At 48.1% G+C, this 17138-nt stretch overlaps 1 protein-coding gene and 1 long non-coding RNA gene across 28 annotated transcripts in view; one reads left to right on the top strand and one right to left on the bottom strand.

The window, feature by feature from the left end:
* The window catches only part of LOC122392660 (salivary glue protein Sgs-3-like), a 17070-nt gene extending 5349 nt beyond the window's left edge, over positions 1–11721 (bottom strand). Inside the window, exons 1-7 of one of the 25 annotated variants that reach the window (XM_043387774.1) lie at positions 11684–11721; positions 8885–8967; positions 7476–7643; positions 7050–7316; positions 6591–6674; positions 4788–4884; positions 4060–4451 (exon numbers count right to left, since the gene is read on the bottom strand). In XM_043387774.1, coding sequence (XP_043243709.1) covers positions 4448–4451; positions 4788–4884; positions 6591–6674; positions 7050–7316; positions 7476–7643; positions 8885–8954 — 690 coding nt within the window. In that variant the 5' untranslated portion in view covers positions 8955–8967; positions 11684–11721 and the 3' untranslated portion in view covers positions 4060–4447. Of the gene's footprint in view, positions 1–4059; positions 4452–4787; positions 4885–6590; positions 6675–7049; positions 7317–7475; positions 7644–8884; positions 8968–10320; positions 10479–11345 lie in introns of those variants that run through there. The other 24 variants (XM_043387773.1, XM_043387770.1, XM_043387775.1 and 21 more) reach the window with 24 other exon arrangements.
* Positions 11722–11781: 60 nt separating this feature from the next.
* Positions 11782–16366, top strand: LOC122392659. 3 transcript variants are annotated; one of them, XR_006258568.1, is made up of 4 exons: positions 11782–12128; positions 15167–15470; positions 15718–15865; positions 16043–16366. It is a non-coding gene; the product is annotated as an uncharacterized LOC122392659 (long non-coding RNA). The 3 variants fall into 3 exon arrangements; XR_006258569.1 differs by having other exon boundaries at positions 12123–12554; positions 15178–15470; XR_006258567.1 differs by lacking the exon at positions 11782–12128 and adding an exon at positions 12266–12554.
* Positions 16367–17138: the final 772 nt, after the last annotated feature.

The following is a 17138-nucleotide window of genomic DNA, read 5'->3' as shown; positions in this document are numbered from 1 at the left end:
TGACCTCAAATTTGGCCTCAGATCAACGGTGTTTTCACCGCTCTAGCACGTCTCTGTCAAAAGTCAAAAAACAGCTGAAGACCTTTTATGTCCTAAAATGACCTCAGGGGCCCACGCAGGGGTCACAGGTGCAATTTACCGATTCAGTGTGTCATGTTTACCTATGGACCGATGTTTGAGAGGTGTAGAACGAAATTCATCCAAAAGAGGCGCATTTCAATTTTCTCCCATTGACTTATACCTAATGGAGCAGTTGCAAAACTGACCTGACCTTAGGCCACAGACATAAGAAATCCGAGGCATCCATTTTATACATACTGTTACCCTAAGCAATTACTGAAAGTTTTAACCCTCGCCGGCACAGGGGGGGGGGGGGGGTGATGCAACCCCCCTAAGGTTTTTTTTCGCGAATAATTCGCGTAAAAAGCGGCCGATCGTGACGAAACTTTCAGTACCCTCGCTTTGATCAATTTTACACCTACCCTGAAAATTTCATGGATCTGACCCAAATGACCTTTGACCTGTGACCTCTTTTCCGAGCCCATGTTTGGCCGGAATCGCGATTCGGCGTATGTCGGCTCGCGTTAGTCGCGCGTTTGCAAGCTTTTCGTGGTTTCAAACGTTCAAACATGTGATTTGATGTTTCATGTTGCTCACATACATTGGGGTGGGTGTCAAGGTCACTTGAAGGTCAGGTCAGGTCATTGACCTTTGCTGACCTCGGGTGACCTCGGTTCACTTTTTCGAGTTTTACATGTTTCTAGGCTAGTTTTTGGAGCTGAATTTGAATTTAGCAACCATTTGAACATTTACGAAGTAGTTTTGGTGCCTTCGTAACATGTTACGAAGCTGTCAGAGGCGGTTGACACGTATTACGGATACCCGTCACAACCCCTACCGGCTGACCTGACCTGACCTGACCCGACCTGGTCTAAATGCTTAAAGACATCATCTCTGATCAAAACTAACATGATATTCGTGAGCAGCACCCCGGAAAATCACATAGCAGCCACACTTTCCGACTTTCTAACAGGTCCCGATTTTCCCGGTTTTCGGGTCATTGACCTGACCTGGAAGGTCACCCGATGACCTAGGACCTTAAAATTGGGTATCATCGGCTTCCTCTCGTGACGGGCAGCACGCTCGTTTTTTTCCGCGAAGCTCTAGCTCGATCAGGGGCCAACCTCGAGGGGGGGGTCGTACCAACCAACGAGGTTGGTACGAGGGGGGGTCGTACCCCTTGTGCCGTCGAAGGACGCAAAATGGCCTGTGCCGGCGAGGGTTAAAGTGATCGCTCAGTCGGTGTAACTACAACGAGCTTTCGAAATTTTTTTTTTTTTCTGAGGTAAGGTCACTTGACGTTACCTGGTGACCTGACCTTGAATGGCGCTACGCGTCGCGTCGCCGTTTTTGAGATATTCGCGAAAAACCTGAGGGGGAAGGGCGTAAAACGCTCCCCCCCCCCCCCCCAGCACGGCGCGGGTGGTCGACATGGCAACTCGGACTGAACAAATGCCTTTAACGTTTCAACGGTTGAATACGGTGAGAGGATTGAGGTAGGCTTGTATCGGATTTTCTTCTGCTTGTCGGTAGTTTAGGTTGAAGTTAATTTCGCGAGCTGTCCATAATCATTCAAGAGGGAAAATTCAGCTGCACATCGTTCGGGTCAAAGTAATTCCAAATATTCTCAAATTTTGTAGTAAAGAGCCAGTAGTCTAACGAATATATTCAAAAAACAATTAGAAAAAGAATAAGCGGACCGGTTTCGTCTATCAAAGACTTCTTCAGCGCTTTTTCAAAAACGTGTAAGAAGAAAACTAGCACAGTGACAATCGTTTGAAATAAAATTGGATTCAGTAAGAACTAAGAACTTCATTGTCCGAAAACCGCTGACAGTTGATAGCTCAATGACACTAGAGCCGTGCATAAGGAGGCGTGAAAACACTCCTCATCTCGTTCTATTACGAGTGGACCATGTCGTGGCGTGAGAAAGGTGTTCTCAAAATAAATGACTTTGTATGAGTGAATAAATATTCCGCGCCCCCTTGGGCTATTGGCGGACCCTACCACCTGATCGGATGGTGCAGCCGTTTCGCCCTCCACCTGAGATCTCGGAAAGTTACCGACCGATTTTAAACATTCAAAAAGCGTTCGATAGCCCCACCAGGGAACTACCTTGTTACCAGGTTTCGTTGACCTAGGTGCAACCCATGACGTCATAAGTCAGGTCAAAGGTCGCATTTTTTCACCGATTTAGTCTAAGGAAAGCGTTACAGTCAGTTAACACATCAAATAAAAGGCATGCTATCGAAAAACATCGATGGAGCGTTTGTTGTCTAATAAATATGTTGCCTAAAGAGGTCATTGATGCCAGGTCAGTTCACAGAGGTCAGGTCACTAAGGGTCACAATATGAACCCAACTATGCTAGGGTCGTGTGATACATGTTTTATGGCCAATTTTACATTTAAAATTCAATGGTGTGAGCTAGACGGCCATTGGGGCCAGTTTAGATTACATTCTGGTGGAGGTCAGGTCAAAGCCAGGTCAAAGAAGGTCAAATTTAAAGTTGATATTTTGCATAAAAGGGGTATCTATTCGATGCAGCTCATCACAAGAAATCCAATGGTGGCTTTTGGCTTGCTTTGTGTGTTCTGTGACGGCTAGAAATTGAATTTGAAAATTTTACGTAGTAAATTTTTAGTAGTTTTTTTTGCCATAACTTTGCTAAAAATGGAGCTATCGAGTTTAAGTTTGGCATATCTAGAGCAGATAGTTCTATAACATACTATATTTCAGTTATAATTTTGAAAGTTGTTGGTATTTTCGGGGTGTTATACTTCTATAGTTTTGATGGTCAAAATCAATTTGTGTTTGGAAATAAGAGTTAGCAGTTTGGTAGCGCTGTTTATTTTACATCTTTTTTATCTTGAATATTTTTCGTTATCTTCAAAACTGTAAGCGTGACAGCTCTTCCCGCTAAACCTTTTATTGGGTCGAAAATGACAGAACATGGCATCCCTCTGACGTCATTTCTGACTAACCTTTCATAAGAGCTCTGGAAAAATTGGTCACAAGGTGTAAAAATGATGCCCGGAGGGGTCTTGAAAGTTTGGTGGCGACATTTGCTATACTTTAGGAGATATCGACTGAAAAGGAGAGAGGGGCCGTTTCGCGCCGCCCTCCCCCTCAACGGGGCTTTCAGTTGCTGCTCTCACAGAACTCTTGGTTATATTACAACGTAGTGGAATTGCAAGTGGCAACATAAGCTTCCTGCCAGCGCCGGACCAGAGTTTAAACATGCAGGCTGAATTTTAACATTTAATTTTTGAATTTTTAAACCGTTGAGCTTTTTAGAAATTGTATAAACTGTTCAGCTCCTTTTTTGGTCCGTCACAGCGGGCTTGTATGTCATTTGTCAACCGAAATCGAATTAAAAACTTTTTATTTGGTCTGGCTACCTCGCCAACTTCTTAACTGGATCGATCGTTTAGTAGCTTTTGAGTGGGCACTGCCCACGTTGTCTGTCTAGCTTTTCGTGTCAGAGACACTGTCTATGACACGAGAAGAGGCTGCTGACATCGTTTGTCGTGGTTGCATTATACCAATCCACGTCCCAGTGGCTGCTCGATCGCACTTTCCCTGGCCCACCTCTCCCACCAGGCGAGACTTTGCCCGGCACAGCCGTCGCCTCAGTGCCTCGGGCGGTGACCCGTTCAAAGGGGCTCTCAATTCGTATGGTGCCGTGGCTCTCAAACCAATACAGAACAGTGAAACGCAAAGGCTCACTTTCCATATTAGGCGAACGGCTGATTCTGGCGCCGGGGCTTCATTCATGCTAAGGCGCCCAATCACAGCGCCGCATTTCAGTTAGTGTCGGGCGCAAAAGCTACTATGCTCCGCCCCTCCATCACGTGACCCTGCCCTCACGTGGCGTCAGTCACGTGGTGTTTCCACTTCTTGGCGCATGGCGGCGCTAGTCTCGCAGGGGCGGTGGTAGCTTGCTCCCCCGCCGTCCGGGGGTGATGGGTAGCAACTGCTGGTGACTGTACAGGTGAAGCATACGAGATTAATAGGTAATGTTTAACCATCAAGAGAGCCCGCGCCCCGCGTTGACATTTTAACTGCTAGCACAGGTTGAATTACATGCATATCTGTTCATTGAAATGAGTTTCCACACCGACAGTCCTATCCTTTCTATTGCTGATCTCCAAGTTCCGGTGTGAAGTCGCTACTTTGAGCTGGTATTTGAAGGCACGCTGTAACCCCATTGCCGAGAAGTGCCGGAAGGGCAAAGGTCGCGCGCCCCAGATACGGCCGTGGGTTCAGACGTGGATCCCCTATCGCCCTATCGCCGAGTGGGCAAATTCCTGACCCGCCTCCCGTCTCAGAGAGGGGCCCACTGACGGGCCGCCGTCCGCAGGGGCGGACCTTGTCGGTCGCGCCGGTTACCTGCAAATGAGAGAGTCGCAGCCACCGTCAACCAACACAGTAAACATAACGTGAGAAACGAAACTGAACGTAACGAAACATGCCAGTGAATGTAGATAAGCCCGACACCACAGACACTGCAGAGGCAGGGCGACACAACTAGTGCAACTGAAATGATAACAATATTGAACAAAATGATAGCACATCAACACCAAACGTGGGCATCGCAAAGCGAGAACAGTAACAAAACAAAATAGACAAATAAAATTGCGTGCTGCCAGTATCCGCGAGCTAACGAACTGCGTCGGACAGGCTGACCCGTTCACCACCAGCGGGGTGCCGAGGGGACAAACTCACAGGTTGTTGTACCGTCCAGTCATGGCCTGCCGACGGCGGTAGATCTTGAGACCGACGAACACGCCGGCGAAAATCACCATACAGAACACCATGCCACCTGCGATACGGCGAGAGAGGTCGGGTTAACACACAAGGAGGCGGCAGGCGGGAGATGGAAGCAGTTCACGGCGTGCTTACAGCAAAGGACATCGCCTACGGTTAGCACGATACCGGGCCACAAATGGGACAGACGGCCTCACGGACTGAGCGCAGGGTAAGGCATAGGTAACACTTATAACTCATAAGGCACACCACCCGCACGTAACAAACAGAACAGATGATGATGATGATGAATTGGGGTTTTTGGGCGCCCGGATTAAGTGGTCATCGGCGCCCACAAACAGAACAGATAACAGCACAAAGCAGTACATGGCGCAAGCCGACACGGATCAAAACAAATCGTACACTGATAGCACGTGATCAGACACATATGGTGAGTAAACGACGCAGGGCAAGGAGATCGTAGGACGACCATGGGAGCACAGGCCACAATACAGTGCGTAGATAGGTAGAGGAAAAAACGGTGGAGACAAACACCACGCACAACATACATCAGATGAAGAACGGGATAACGTCAAATCAAACCACAAACATTAGGGTGCAAGTGCCACACACGGTATCGCCACAGCCAGAGCAGCTCCGAATTTCGCGGACAAACAGCAGTTTCTGGCGATATATGTGCGTCAATTCGCGGCCCGTGACGTGATTCATCATATTCCGGGTACCGAATCAATGTACCGACAATCGGAGACCCCACGGTGGCAGCTCACCGCGACACGACCGTCGGGGTCCAAGTATATATTAAATTGGGCGTCATAGCGGAAAATTCATACACAAAAACGGGGATCAGCGTCGAAAACCAAAGGAATTCGACGCTGATAAAGGAAAAAGGACAGTAGAAGTTTATTACGGAGCGAGCGAAGCGAGCGGAGTCTCATACTGAAGGGAAAATCCTGAGTATGAGCGGCCGTGGGGACGCTCTTCAAAAGCTAATATCTTAGGAACGGGACATCCGATTGACAAGCGGTCTTCTTTACTGAATGTCACTTGGACGTAAAAGTTCTGTGGTGTGATGGACACCATGCGTTCTTGCCAACCACCGCACGTGGCGCGTGGTAAAGTTGGACATTTTTTAAGAACCCCCAAAATTGCAACCTCAATAACGGCACAATGGTTGGGCCGATTGAATTGAAACTCGGTACACAGTTAGGTCTCCATCAGATAATTCATCTGCATGTGTTAAGGTTGGGGTGCTACAGCACGTGCGCACGTGCAGGGGGCGCTCCCAGATCTCGAGAACGGCTGGGCCGATTGCGCTCAAATTTGGTACACGGTTGGGGACCAGTTAGTAGGGTGCCCTGCAAAAGTCAGTTTGGACCCCGCTTGCACGTGCGCACGTGCAGTGTGCCGCTTCCAGATCTCGAGAACGGCTAGGCCGATTGCGCTGAAATTTGGCACATCGCTAAAGACCGGTTAGTAGGGTGCAGTGCAAAAGTTAGTTGGAGGTACCCCCTCGCAATTTCGCACGTGCAAGGCCCATCCTCTCGCTCGCTCCGTTGGTCGCCCAAAAGGCGTTTTACTGGTATATGTATGTACAAATCTGTGTAGTAGGATTTTATGCAAGCATACGCGCAGACACTGTCAGTACAACGGAGCGGGAAACTGCTCCTAAAATTGGAGGTACTAATGAGCAAACATTTTCGTTTCGATGTCGTTTCTAGCAAAGATCGCCACATTTTGGGACGGCGCGGCTGTCACACTCACCGACGAAACTGCCGAAGCTGAAGCCACCGGTGCGAGGCGCAGGAGTCGGGCCCGGCGTCGGCTGCGGAGCCATCGTGGTCGGCACTGGCGAGGCAGGGACGCCGTCAGCACGTGCGGGGACCAGGGGAGACAATTTTAATTCCGAGGTACCTATTGTTACAGTACAAGACGCCGTGAACCAATGTTGGCCAAGTTACCTAAATTTAAAAACAAAACCTCAAAACCTCAATTTAGTTTGCATGTATAAGACTACCGGAATCCTGTCCGATTAGAGCAGAAACTGATTTAACAAACACACAATAAATATGTGAAGATATTTACAGATCATGCTTATGTTTCACAGGTAAGAGCACGATGGCTTTGATCGATGATGAATTGAATAGCCGCCACGCTGGCCTGGGGGTACACTCAGTCAATTTGCTCGACTCTTTGCCTACACGCAGTATCCCCAGTCCCCACCTTCTGTGGTGGTGGGCAGCTCGGTAGGCGCCTCAGTGGTGGGCGGCGGCTCGGTAGTGGTGGGCGGCTCAGTTGGAGGCTCGGTAGTGGTCGGCGGCTCAGTAGGAGGCTCGGTAGTGGTGGGCGGCTCAGTAGGAGGCTCGGTAGTGGTGGGCGGCTCAGTAGGAGGCTCGGTGGTGGGCGGCTCGGTGGTGGGCGGCTCAGTGGTCGTAGGCGGCTCAGTGGTAGTGGGGAACACGGTGGTCGTCGGATCATCCGGGCCGGCTTCTGCAGAAAAAGGAGACCCCGTCAACTCTGCCGCCTGCGGCACCCTCTCTTGGTGGCGGCGTACCATCGACACAACACCGGCCGTCGAGCACACAGACTGGCCCGTCTGGGCTCGGTTCCCCTAGAGCACACATGGCCCTGCCGGCCGGGTCGGCTCACCGGTACAGTCGGTGGCATTGCCCGGGTGGCAGCCCTCTGCGGCGCCTGCGGTCGTGTTGGCACACAGCGCGCTGCCGTCCTGTTCGCAGACGAACCAGCTGCAGTCGGGGGCCAGCGCCAGGCAGGCCGTGCAGTTGAGCGGCGGCTCGACGTCGCAGGGGCCCGGCTCTGCAGTTCACCACCCCCGGAGAAAGGTGACCGTCACCAAGCGCTCTCCGACCCGTTGGTAACAGAAACCCACCCTCCCCTCCCGGCTCCCACACCAGCCTTTGCGCCTCCCGATACAGCACCAAACTGTGAACAACCTTTCCGTGGCCCATCTCTGGACAATAGGCACTATTAATAATTACATATTAGGCTACCACAATGTTAAGCAGTAAGCACAACCACCATTCATTACACTTCATCTCTGAAGTGGAAGGCTGCTCTCAGATTTAGATGTCATAAAGTCCTCAGCAAGCAATATTAGATTAGGTAGGTACTTGTTCAGTGTTTAGGAAGCCTAAAAACAGTGAAGAAAAATATGTTGTGGTTTATTTTCCATATTCTAAGCTATTTGATCCAAATACAGTCCAAATATTCCACTAAGAACCCTGTTTCAAAGGCAATACTATGACACTGTGTCAAATAAAAGCCTTCCTTTGCCACCATTATTGAGCAAATTATTTGATAGGGTGATACCTAAGTTCATGACTGCATGTACATCAGCCATGTAACATCAATGTAACACAATATGTAAATACTGTAGCGTGTGACATTGGCACAGCTTTTACACGAATATCCTGAAGAAAATTATGAAAGCCAGATGCCAGTAGAGCAGTCAGCTAAAAAGCAGAAAACCTTACATGCCTCATGCCTGCAACCTTCACATGTTGATTTTAATGCACATATTGGCAGTTAAAGGAAATAGTTCACTTTTAACATGGGGTTTGGAACTGGAATAGCAGTTTTGTTGCTTGCGCTGAGACTAGCACAAATCAGAAGCTTTAACGGCCCAACGATCACCCTAGACGAAGATATTCCATTTTTCGTTCCGAAAAGAGTGCCTTGCAGAGGAATGCGTGCCTTGCTGAGGAATGCAGTCACGTCATCGTCAGCCAATCAGAACGCTGCTTACAGCCGATGGGTTTGTCCTACGCAATATGATTGGTCAACGCGTAATAAGCTTCCGCGTCAAACATTATTTTATATAGAATATAGTTCTTCTTATACTAAAATATAGCAAATAATCCTTTTTACAAAAACGTTTTGTTTTATTTTCTGATCATTTTGAGCATAAAAAAACATGAATCCATAGCAAAATACTAATTTCAGGAAAGTGAACTATTTCCTTTAACCATGTAATTCATACCTGCTTCAACAACAAAAAAGAACAAAGAAAAAAAGGACAATGCACATAATGTACCTACCATTGGCCAAGATGTGTGGCACCAGAAGAGTGGCTAAAAATGCCACATACAGTAGATGCTGCTTTGCCATTTTTAATTCAATTCTGAAAAACAGACAGGTCCAGGACAGTCGGGCGCACTATGGTATCGGCAGTCCATTTATGGATACGTATCTATTAAAGGAAACGTTTCCAAATTTGGAAGGCACTTTGTTCCATTTATGGAAACGCCAGTTCCAAAATTAGAAACGCCAATTTTTAAGCAGGCATATTTCTGTATTTCTTAAGTTAATAGTAGTCTTTTCAGCTGGCGTGTCTTCTTCGATATGTTTTTTCCCAAAACAGTAAAATCCAACAATATTTTCGTACGCAAATGGCGAATCTGATGCCCTGACGCAAACCCTTGTCAACGTTCCATTTTTGGAAACGGAAGGTTCCAAAAATGGAAACTATGAGCCAACACAGGAAAAGGCATAAGCACCCATATTATTGATATGTGGGCCTGTCTACCCCACGCCCTCTAAGTAATTGCCGAGCTATTGATGCCGGTACATGTTCCAATATGGGTGATTTCCCTTTGCATCAAAATTTCGCATGAATGGTCCTCCAATTGCTTGGGCATGGTGCCCGAAAGCTGATGTTGGTACAATAATGCTTATGAAAATGTGTCTTCTGGGGAAAGTCCCCAATTTCTAGGCACCTACATAAACCCCAGAACTGTCCAACCGTCTTGCCTACTAAGCTGCTACTGCTTACGAAACCCACATTATAACATATTTTAACTGTTGCAAGCATGCATGCGTGACTGCAGTAAGCGTCGCGATGTGCCCTGAATTGCGGTTAACAGACTCTGGCTTCCCAAGAAAAGCAAGGCTTTTTAAGTAAGGTTGGAGTTAAACTTCGGCCTAATCAGGCCAGTTCAGAAGCTCCGGTTCGCATTTCATGCTGTCGGAGCGTGCACCTTTTCCAACCTTCTCGTGGATTATTAGAAATGAGAAAGGCAGAAAGTGCTTCTAAAAACATTAAATGCAAATAAGAGTTGAAATACATATAACCTACTGCATCTGTGAGCTGTATGTACAACTTGAGTTAAAATTCGTCATTTGTTCCAAAAATGGAAACTGTGCTTCATAAAGCATTATTCAATGGGCCTTACACAGGCACTAACTGAAGGCCTACTGAACTAATACGGTGCAAAGTGGGCAATTAGAACAGTTTGAGCATTTCCCTATCCATAGAAATTGTTTATAACACCTTGTCATCACTTTTTTATATAATTGAATCGTTTAAAACTGGACGACAGCTTGGATCGCTTCCGACAAGCAGTAACATATCAGACCTTTAATGCAATTATTTACATACATTCTACCAACTTTCACACATTCGTAAGTTAAATGGGTGCTAACAAGTTCAGTTTGCCCACTTAGAAGCATCTGTACGAAATATTTTCCAACTTACCGCCTTCCAAAGCCGGAGAGACGATCTCCGCACGTGGTCACCAACACGCCATTCAGGGCTTGCTTTACAGCAATGTAAAATATTAATGAATACCAGACAGCAAGTCTGTCAATTAAAAAATTGTCATTCTTGTGAAAATCAAATTTTTCCACAAAAAAATGAGATATATTTCATTAATGACACATAAAAGTTCACCTATCATGAAAAAATCTATTGTTTACAAAAGGAAGTGGACCATGCAAGCCTGTTCAACAGCCGATTTTTCTGTTCAACGTTGGAATTATGAAGCGAAATGCGGTCTTTTTATTGGTGGCCTTCGTTTGATGCGGAAATCTATGGTTTGTTGCGGAAACTACCGAACAGGTTTATGTGCTCCTTGCGTTTCCGAAAATAGAAACGGAGCGTTTCCATTATTGGAACAGTTGGTTTTTAGCGTTTCCATTTTTGGAACTTTCTTCCAAAAATAGAAACGTTTCTATAAATGGACTGCCGATACCATAGTGCGCCCGACTGAGGATGCACATTATCAGTATCCATTAATTAATACAGACATAACAGAATCAGGCACCCTAACTATGCAGTATGCACCTTTGCACATGGTAAGCATATCGCTATCAATGGAAGAAAAGGTTTAAAGGGCAATAAAAGTGTGTGACATGCATTCAGCAACACCACCATCATGACATTAGATATCTTTGCTGTAGATAGAAGCCTGCATATGTGATAGTAACCATTCTAGCATAAGCTCATTACTGGAAGATACATAATTCTATAATTGTTTTAATTCAACAGCAGTTTGGCTCCAAGCTCTTCAGCCAGGCCAGGCTTCTGCCGGAGCTGCTACAACTTCAGATCATGCTCTGATAAACCCCATTTTCAGCCCCTAAATCTTTGAATCTGCTAGTTCTGGATCGGTATTGGTTAAATAGGTACCTACAGAGGGAGTGACTGAAATCATTTTCACACCGTTACTTCACAGACAAGACAAGCACGCATTAACACATCACCATCATCATGGATCACACCTTATGTATCTAGCCGTAGCTTCAGCTTGCGACTCAACAATGTAAAACAGATAATCGGAAGACAGTAAACAAATAAGCTAGCAAAGTTCAATTTGCAAGTATGTCATGGAACCTGGAAAATATCTTAATGACTACCAAAATATCCAAGTCTTTGTGAAAAATCTTGATATTGATATCCAGTTTTGAGGATTCCCGTCAAGAAGAAAATTACCAAAGAACCGGGCTTTGAAAAAATACTTTAATACTTTATCAATATCGCCAAGATGAAGAGTCAAGGTAGCTCCAAAAATATTTTTTACCGTGCCCCCCTACCCTACCACGCATACACCTAAACCCACCAAACCACAACGGAAAGAAACTGCGACGAATCAAGGCCATCTCGACGAATTCTCACGCAGTTGCTGACACGTTCATAAAGTTGGCTTCAAATTCGGATTCGGATTCCAGCACCACATTCGTGGAAAAAATGACAAAAACGGACCCCTCAGAATCAATTTAAATTAACAGGATAGATAGACCAGGACATGCTTATTACGAAAATAAATCACCTAGGCTTGGCACCCCCTAAGAACTGAGGAATCTTAGGTCAAAGTTCAAGGTCATTCTCGGCGGACCCTTTGGATTCTCGTAAAAATTGGTACAACTATAGTCCATGAAGAGCTGATTTCAAAAATATCAGTTTCTTACTTTGGCAAGCAGCACGAACTGATATATAGTAGGTCAAAGGTCAGAATCAAGGTCACGTATGTGTAATACAGGAAGTGGAAGTGACCACGTGGCCAGGTGAGAAAGGAGGACCCCTTAGATTTCAATAATTTTTTGCTCAATAATGCAACCAATGTTGGAGATGCTACTGCTGGTTTTTCTTGTTTTGGCAAGGTCAAACTACGGAGAAATGACGGGTCAAAGGTCAAGGTCATTTTTAGCGGACCCTTTCGATTCACATATAAATTTTTATCCCAATACAATTTTTAATGCTGGTTATTATTCTGCGTATTGTTAGGCTTGGCAGGTCTTAAATTATTTTAAAATATTTAAATAATTTAACCTTTAATTCACCTATCCCAACATGGCTACCGTGCGAGCACCTATCAAAACCTTGATGAAAATAACAAACCGAAAATCTGAGAAACGCGATTTGACCTTGGACGTGCCCCGCGTGCCCCGTGCCAGTGCACTGGCCTTAGGGGTGCTGAAGAACTTGATTTGGTAGGTATAGTGTGTTTTGGTGTGGGTTATTGTAATTTTAATGTATTGTATGTTGCCTGATTTGCGACACAACTTACAAAATTGAAATAGCAGTCGTAAGTAGTGTCAGTGTCGCAAGTTGACCTTGCCTTGGGGTATACCGAATAGGTCACAGGTCATTCGGGTCATTGCCTCGAAATTTACGTGGTACGTGTAAAATTGTTTGAACTTGAAATCCTGAAAATTTTGTTGCAATCCGTTGATGCTAATGCAAGTTATAGAGCTTGAACTGACAGGTCGTCTATGAGGCCTCCATCCATGCCAGCGAGGCAGCAAGAGTGTTGAAAATGGTCCATAATATGCTATTTCACATTTATTGGGGCATTCAGGAATTGGAAGTAGCCTAACACCATTCCAGCAACTACTGGCGAATCCAGAAAGGCGGTGTTGGACGTTGCAAGGGTCATCCCCCAAAATTCACCCGATTCCAAAAACGTGTCCCAGATGACCCCCATGACCTCCAATGAGCTCTGCGATGACCCCAAGTTGACCTTTTTGACCTGACGTGTCCCAGATGACCTCCGTGACCTCCAGTTTAGCTCTGATAACTCTAAGCTGACCTCTGTGACCTGGCATGTCCCAGATGACCTCCATTTGAGCTCTGTGATGACCCCAACTTGACTTCTGGGACCTCACGTGTCCCATATGACCTCTGTAACCTCTAAGTGATCTCTCTGATGACCCTAAGCTGAACTCTGTGACCTGACATGTCCCAGAAGACCCCCAGTTGAGCTCTGTGATGACCATAAGTTGACCTCTGTGACCTGACGTGCCCCCAAGTTGCCCTTTGTGACCGACGTGTCTCAGCTGCGTCAGTGGTCTCCAATTGAGCAATGTGATGACCCCAAGTTGACATCTGTGACCTGACGTGTCTCATATGACCTCTGTAACCTCTATGTGACCTCTATGATGATCCCAAGTTGACCTCTGTGAGCTGATGTGTCCCAGATGACCCCCATGATCTCCATCAGAGCTCTGTGATGACCCCAAGTTGACCTCTGTGACTTGATGTGTCCCATATGACCTCTGTGACCTCAAGTGACCTCTCTGATGACTCCAAGCTGATCTCTGTGACCTGACATGTCCCAGATGACCTCCAATTGAGGTCTCTGATAACCCCAAGCTGACCTCTGTGACCTGACATGTCCCATATGACCTCTGTGACCTCTAAGTGACCTCCCTCATGACCCCAAGTTGACCTGTGTGACATGACATGTCCCATATGACCTCTGCGACCTCTAAGTGATCTCTCTGATTACCCCAAGCTGACCTCTGTGACCTGACGTGTCCAAGATGACCCCCATGACCTTCAATCGAGCTCTGTGATGATCCAGGTTGACCTCTGTGACTTGACATGTCCCAGATGACCTCCGTAACCTCCAATTGGGCTCTTTGATGACCCCAAGCTGACCTCTGTGACCTGACGTGTCCCATATGACCTCTGTGACATCAAGTGACCTCTCTGATGACTCCAAGCTGATCTCTGTGACCTGACATGTCCCAGATGACCTCCAATTGAGCTCTCTGATAACCCCAAGCTGACCTCTGTGACCTGACATGTCCCATATGACCTCTGTGACCTCTAAGTGACCTCCCTCATGACCCCAAGTTGACCTGTATGACCTGACGTGTCCCAGATGACCTCCGTGACCTCCAATTGAGCTCTGATGACTCCAAGGCGCTGACCTCTGTGACCTGATATATCCCAGATGACCTCCAATTGAGCTCACTGATGACCCCCAAGTTGACCTCTGTGACCTGACGTGTCCCATATGACCTCTGCGACCTCTAAGTGACCTCTCTGATGACCTTAAGCTGACCTCTGTGACCTGACGTGTCCCAGATGACCTCCGTGACCTCCAATTGAGCTCTGATGACTCCAAGCTGACCTCTGTGACCTGATATGTCCCAGATGACCTCCAATTGAGCTCTTTGATGATCCTAAGCTGACCTCTGTGACCTGACGTCACCCAAATGACCCTCAGTTGAGCTCTGTGATGACCCCAAGTTGACCTCTGTGACTTGACGTGTCCCATATGACCTCTGTGACATCAAGTGACCTCTCTGATGACTCCAAGCTGATCTCTGTGACCTGACATGTCCCAGATGACCTCCAATTGAGCTCTCTGATAACCCCAAGCTGACCTCTATAACCTGACATGTCCCATATGACCTCTGTGACCTTTAAGTAACCTCCCTCATGACCCCAAGTTGACCTGTGTGACCTGACGTGTCCCAGATGACCTCCGTGACCTCCAATTGAGCTCTGATGACTCAAAGCTGATCTCTGTGACCTGATATGTCCCAGATGACCTCCAATTGAGTTCACTGATGACCCCCAAGTTGATCTCTGTGACCTGACGTGTCCCATATGACCTTTGCGACCTCTAAGTGACCTCTCTGATGACCTTAAGCTGACCTCTGTTACCTGACGTGTCCCAGATGACCTCCGTGACCTCCAATTGAGCTCTGATGACTCCAAGCTGACCTCTGTGACCTGATATGTCCCAGATGACCTCCAATTGAGTTCTTTGATGATCCTAAGCTGACCTCTGTGACCTGACGTGTCCCAGATGACCCTCAGTTGAGCTCTGTGCCGCCGAGGAGACCGTGCGCCGCGAGCTGCCGCCCGAGGACCGGCCGGCGCTGACCCGGCTGTCACCTCTAACTGACGGCGCGCTGTCGCTTCGTCCTCCGACCCTGCGCCGGCCGTGCCGGGAGGCCGAGCTGCTGACCCAGCTGCAGCAGCTGGCGGTGGCCCTGGACGGCGCCTGCCCCCTGGTGTTGGATGGCAGCTGCGGGAGCCACGTGACGCCGTCTGCGCTTTTGGCGCCAGGAGAGCTTGACGCTGCTGCGAGCACTACAGGGCTACTAGCGGTACGTCACGTGCTGCTGGTTTTCTAGAGACGGATGTTTGCTGATATTAGGCTGTTAAGACTGAGCCGTGATGCTGTGGCCGGTGGGAGTGCCGGCGCCGGTCGTGGTGCACCCGATGCCCAGCGCTCCGCTTCGCGCTGCTACCACGCAGGTAGGGTTCGGCACACCGACTCCCGATGGCTACGTGGACAGTGAAAATATTGCAATGTTATGGTACAGGTAGAGTGACCGTTCCGTTCTTTGTCAGGTCTCTGAATGGAGCTGCGTTCCGGTGGGCGGCTGGCTGCGCTCTCTCGGTCTGGCCCAGTACGCCGACGCGTTCGTCGCCCGCTCTGTGGATGGCGCCCGGCTTCTGGGGCTCACCGAACAGGCTATGGAAGACGAGCCCGACATCGGTGAGAGATTCACATTGCTAGCTGAGAAGGTGGATGTGACTCGAATAATTCAGTTCATAGCCTGATTTATCTACCTTAATCTATTTATATGAATCGTATTGCCACCATTAACCTAACTCCTGACTCGTGATTGTGGTTGCCTCAGTTGTAGGCCTTAAGTGCACCGCATTTTGACAGGTCTCGACGTGGCGACCTCGAAGCCGGCGTGTTGGGTCTCGGCTTCCCGCCACTCACTGGCGGACCTTTCCGCTTCGTGGACCGCATCGGTCCCGCACAGCTAGTCAAGGACATGGAGCGCTTCGCCGTCGTCAGTGGCGTCGGCTTCGAGCCGTGCCTGACCGTGCACTACCAGGCCGCTAGCGGCACCAAGTTCTGTTCGGCCGGGCCTCGTGTAATGCCCACATGTGATGACCGAGTGTATACGCATGTGAAGCCGCTCCGCGTGTGTGCCAGCGCTGGGCGTGTTCAGTTTCAAAGTAAATATAGAACCCTGGTGATGAAGCTACAGTTTTTGACGAGAAATAGAGTGAGGTCATTTTGAAAGCGATCAGACGGTAGCGCCGCCGTTCTTTGGCACGCCTTAGCATGCATATGTGCTACACTAAAAGTTTAGGCTCGTGTCTTTCAAGGTCAGCAGGGTGAGGGCACCAGGTGCTTCAAGTGGCCTCGTCTCAGGTAGAGTTCTAATACTCGTTCTAATACTACCAAGTACCAACACACGTATCTAGTCAAGGAGCTGAGTTGAAATCGAGGGAATGGGGGGGCTGTTCAGCCCCTTCACTGGGGGGTTCACGGTTCAGCCCCTCCCCCATCAGGCGCGAAAATCTTGGAGCCCCAGCGTGGAGTGAGATAACCTTTTCGACGGCATGTGATCGGGTATTGCATCGAATGACACTGGGCGATTGAAAGATGTTTCAGCTCGCTTGTCAAGGCAAACATTTATTCACAACGAAAACAGACAAAGGCACATGTGGATTGCTAATGGATAATGGATAATGGCAGCAGGCAACACCCAGGTCGTGCGCCGTCTGCTGGAGAGCCAGCGGCTGGTGCGTCCTGAGCGGGGTCGCCACAGACGCCGCTCGTCACCCAGACAGCCGGAGACCGGCGGACCGGCCGGGACGCCTAACGACAGACACAACGACCCCTCATGGCGCTATGTAGCGGGCTACCAGTGAGAGGTCACGGAAAGGTCAGCTCATAATGTGCACGGCGTGACATACAGTGTTAATGTCATCCCGCGGTCGCCGGACAGTGAAAAATTGGACAATGA

Source organism: Amphibalanus amphitrite, unplaced genomic scaffold, assembly GCF_019059575.1.
Source record: "Amphibalanus amphitrite isolate SeventyFive unplaced genomic scaffold, NRLGWU_Aamphi_draft 000496F_arrow, whole genome shotgun sequence".
In the NCBI taxonomy this organism is placed as follows: Eukaryota; Metazoa; Arthropoda; class Thecostraca; order Balanomorpha; family Balanidae; genus Amphibalanus; species Amphibalanus amphitrite.
Note: the sequence above shows the minus strand (reverse complement) of the source record. Positions and strands in the feature narration are given on the sequence as shown.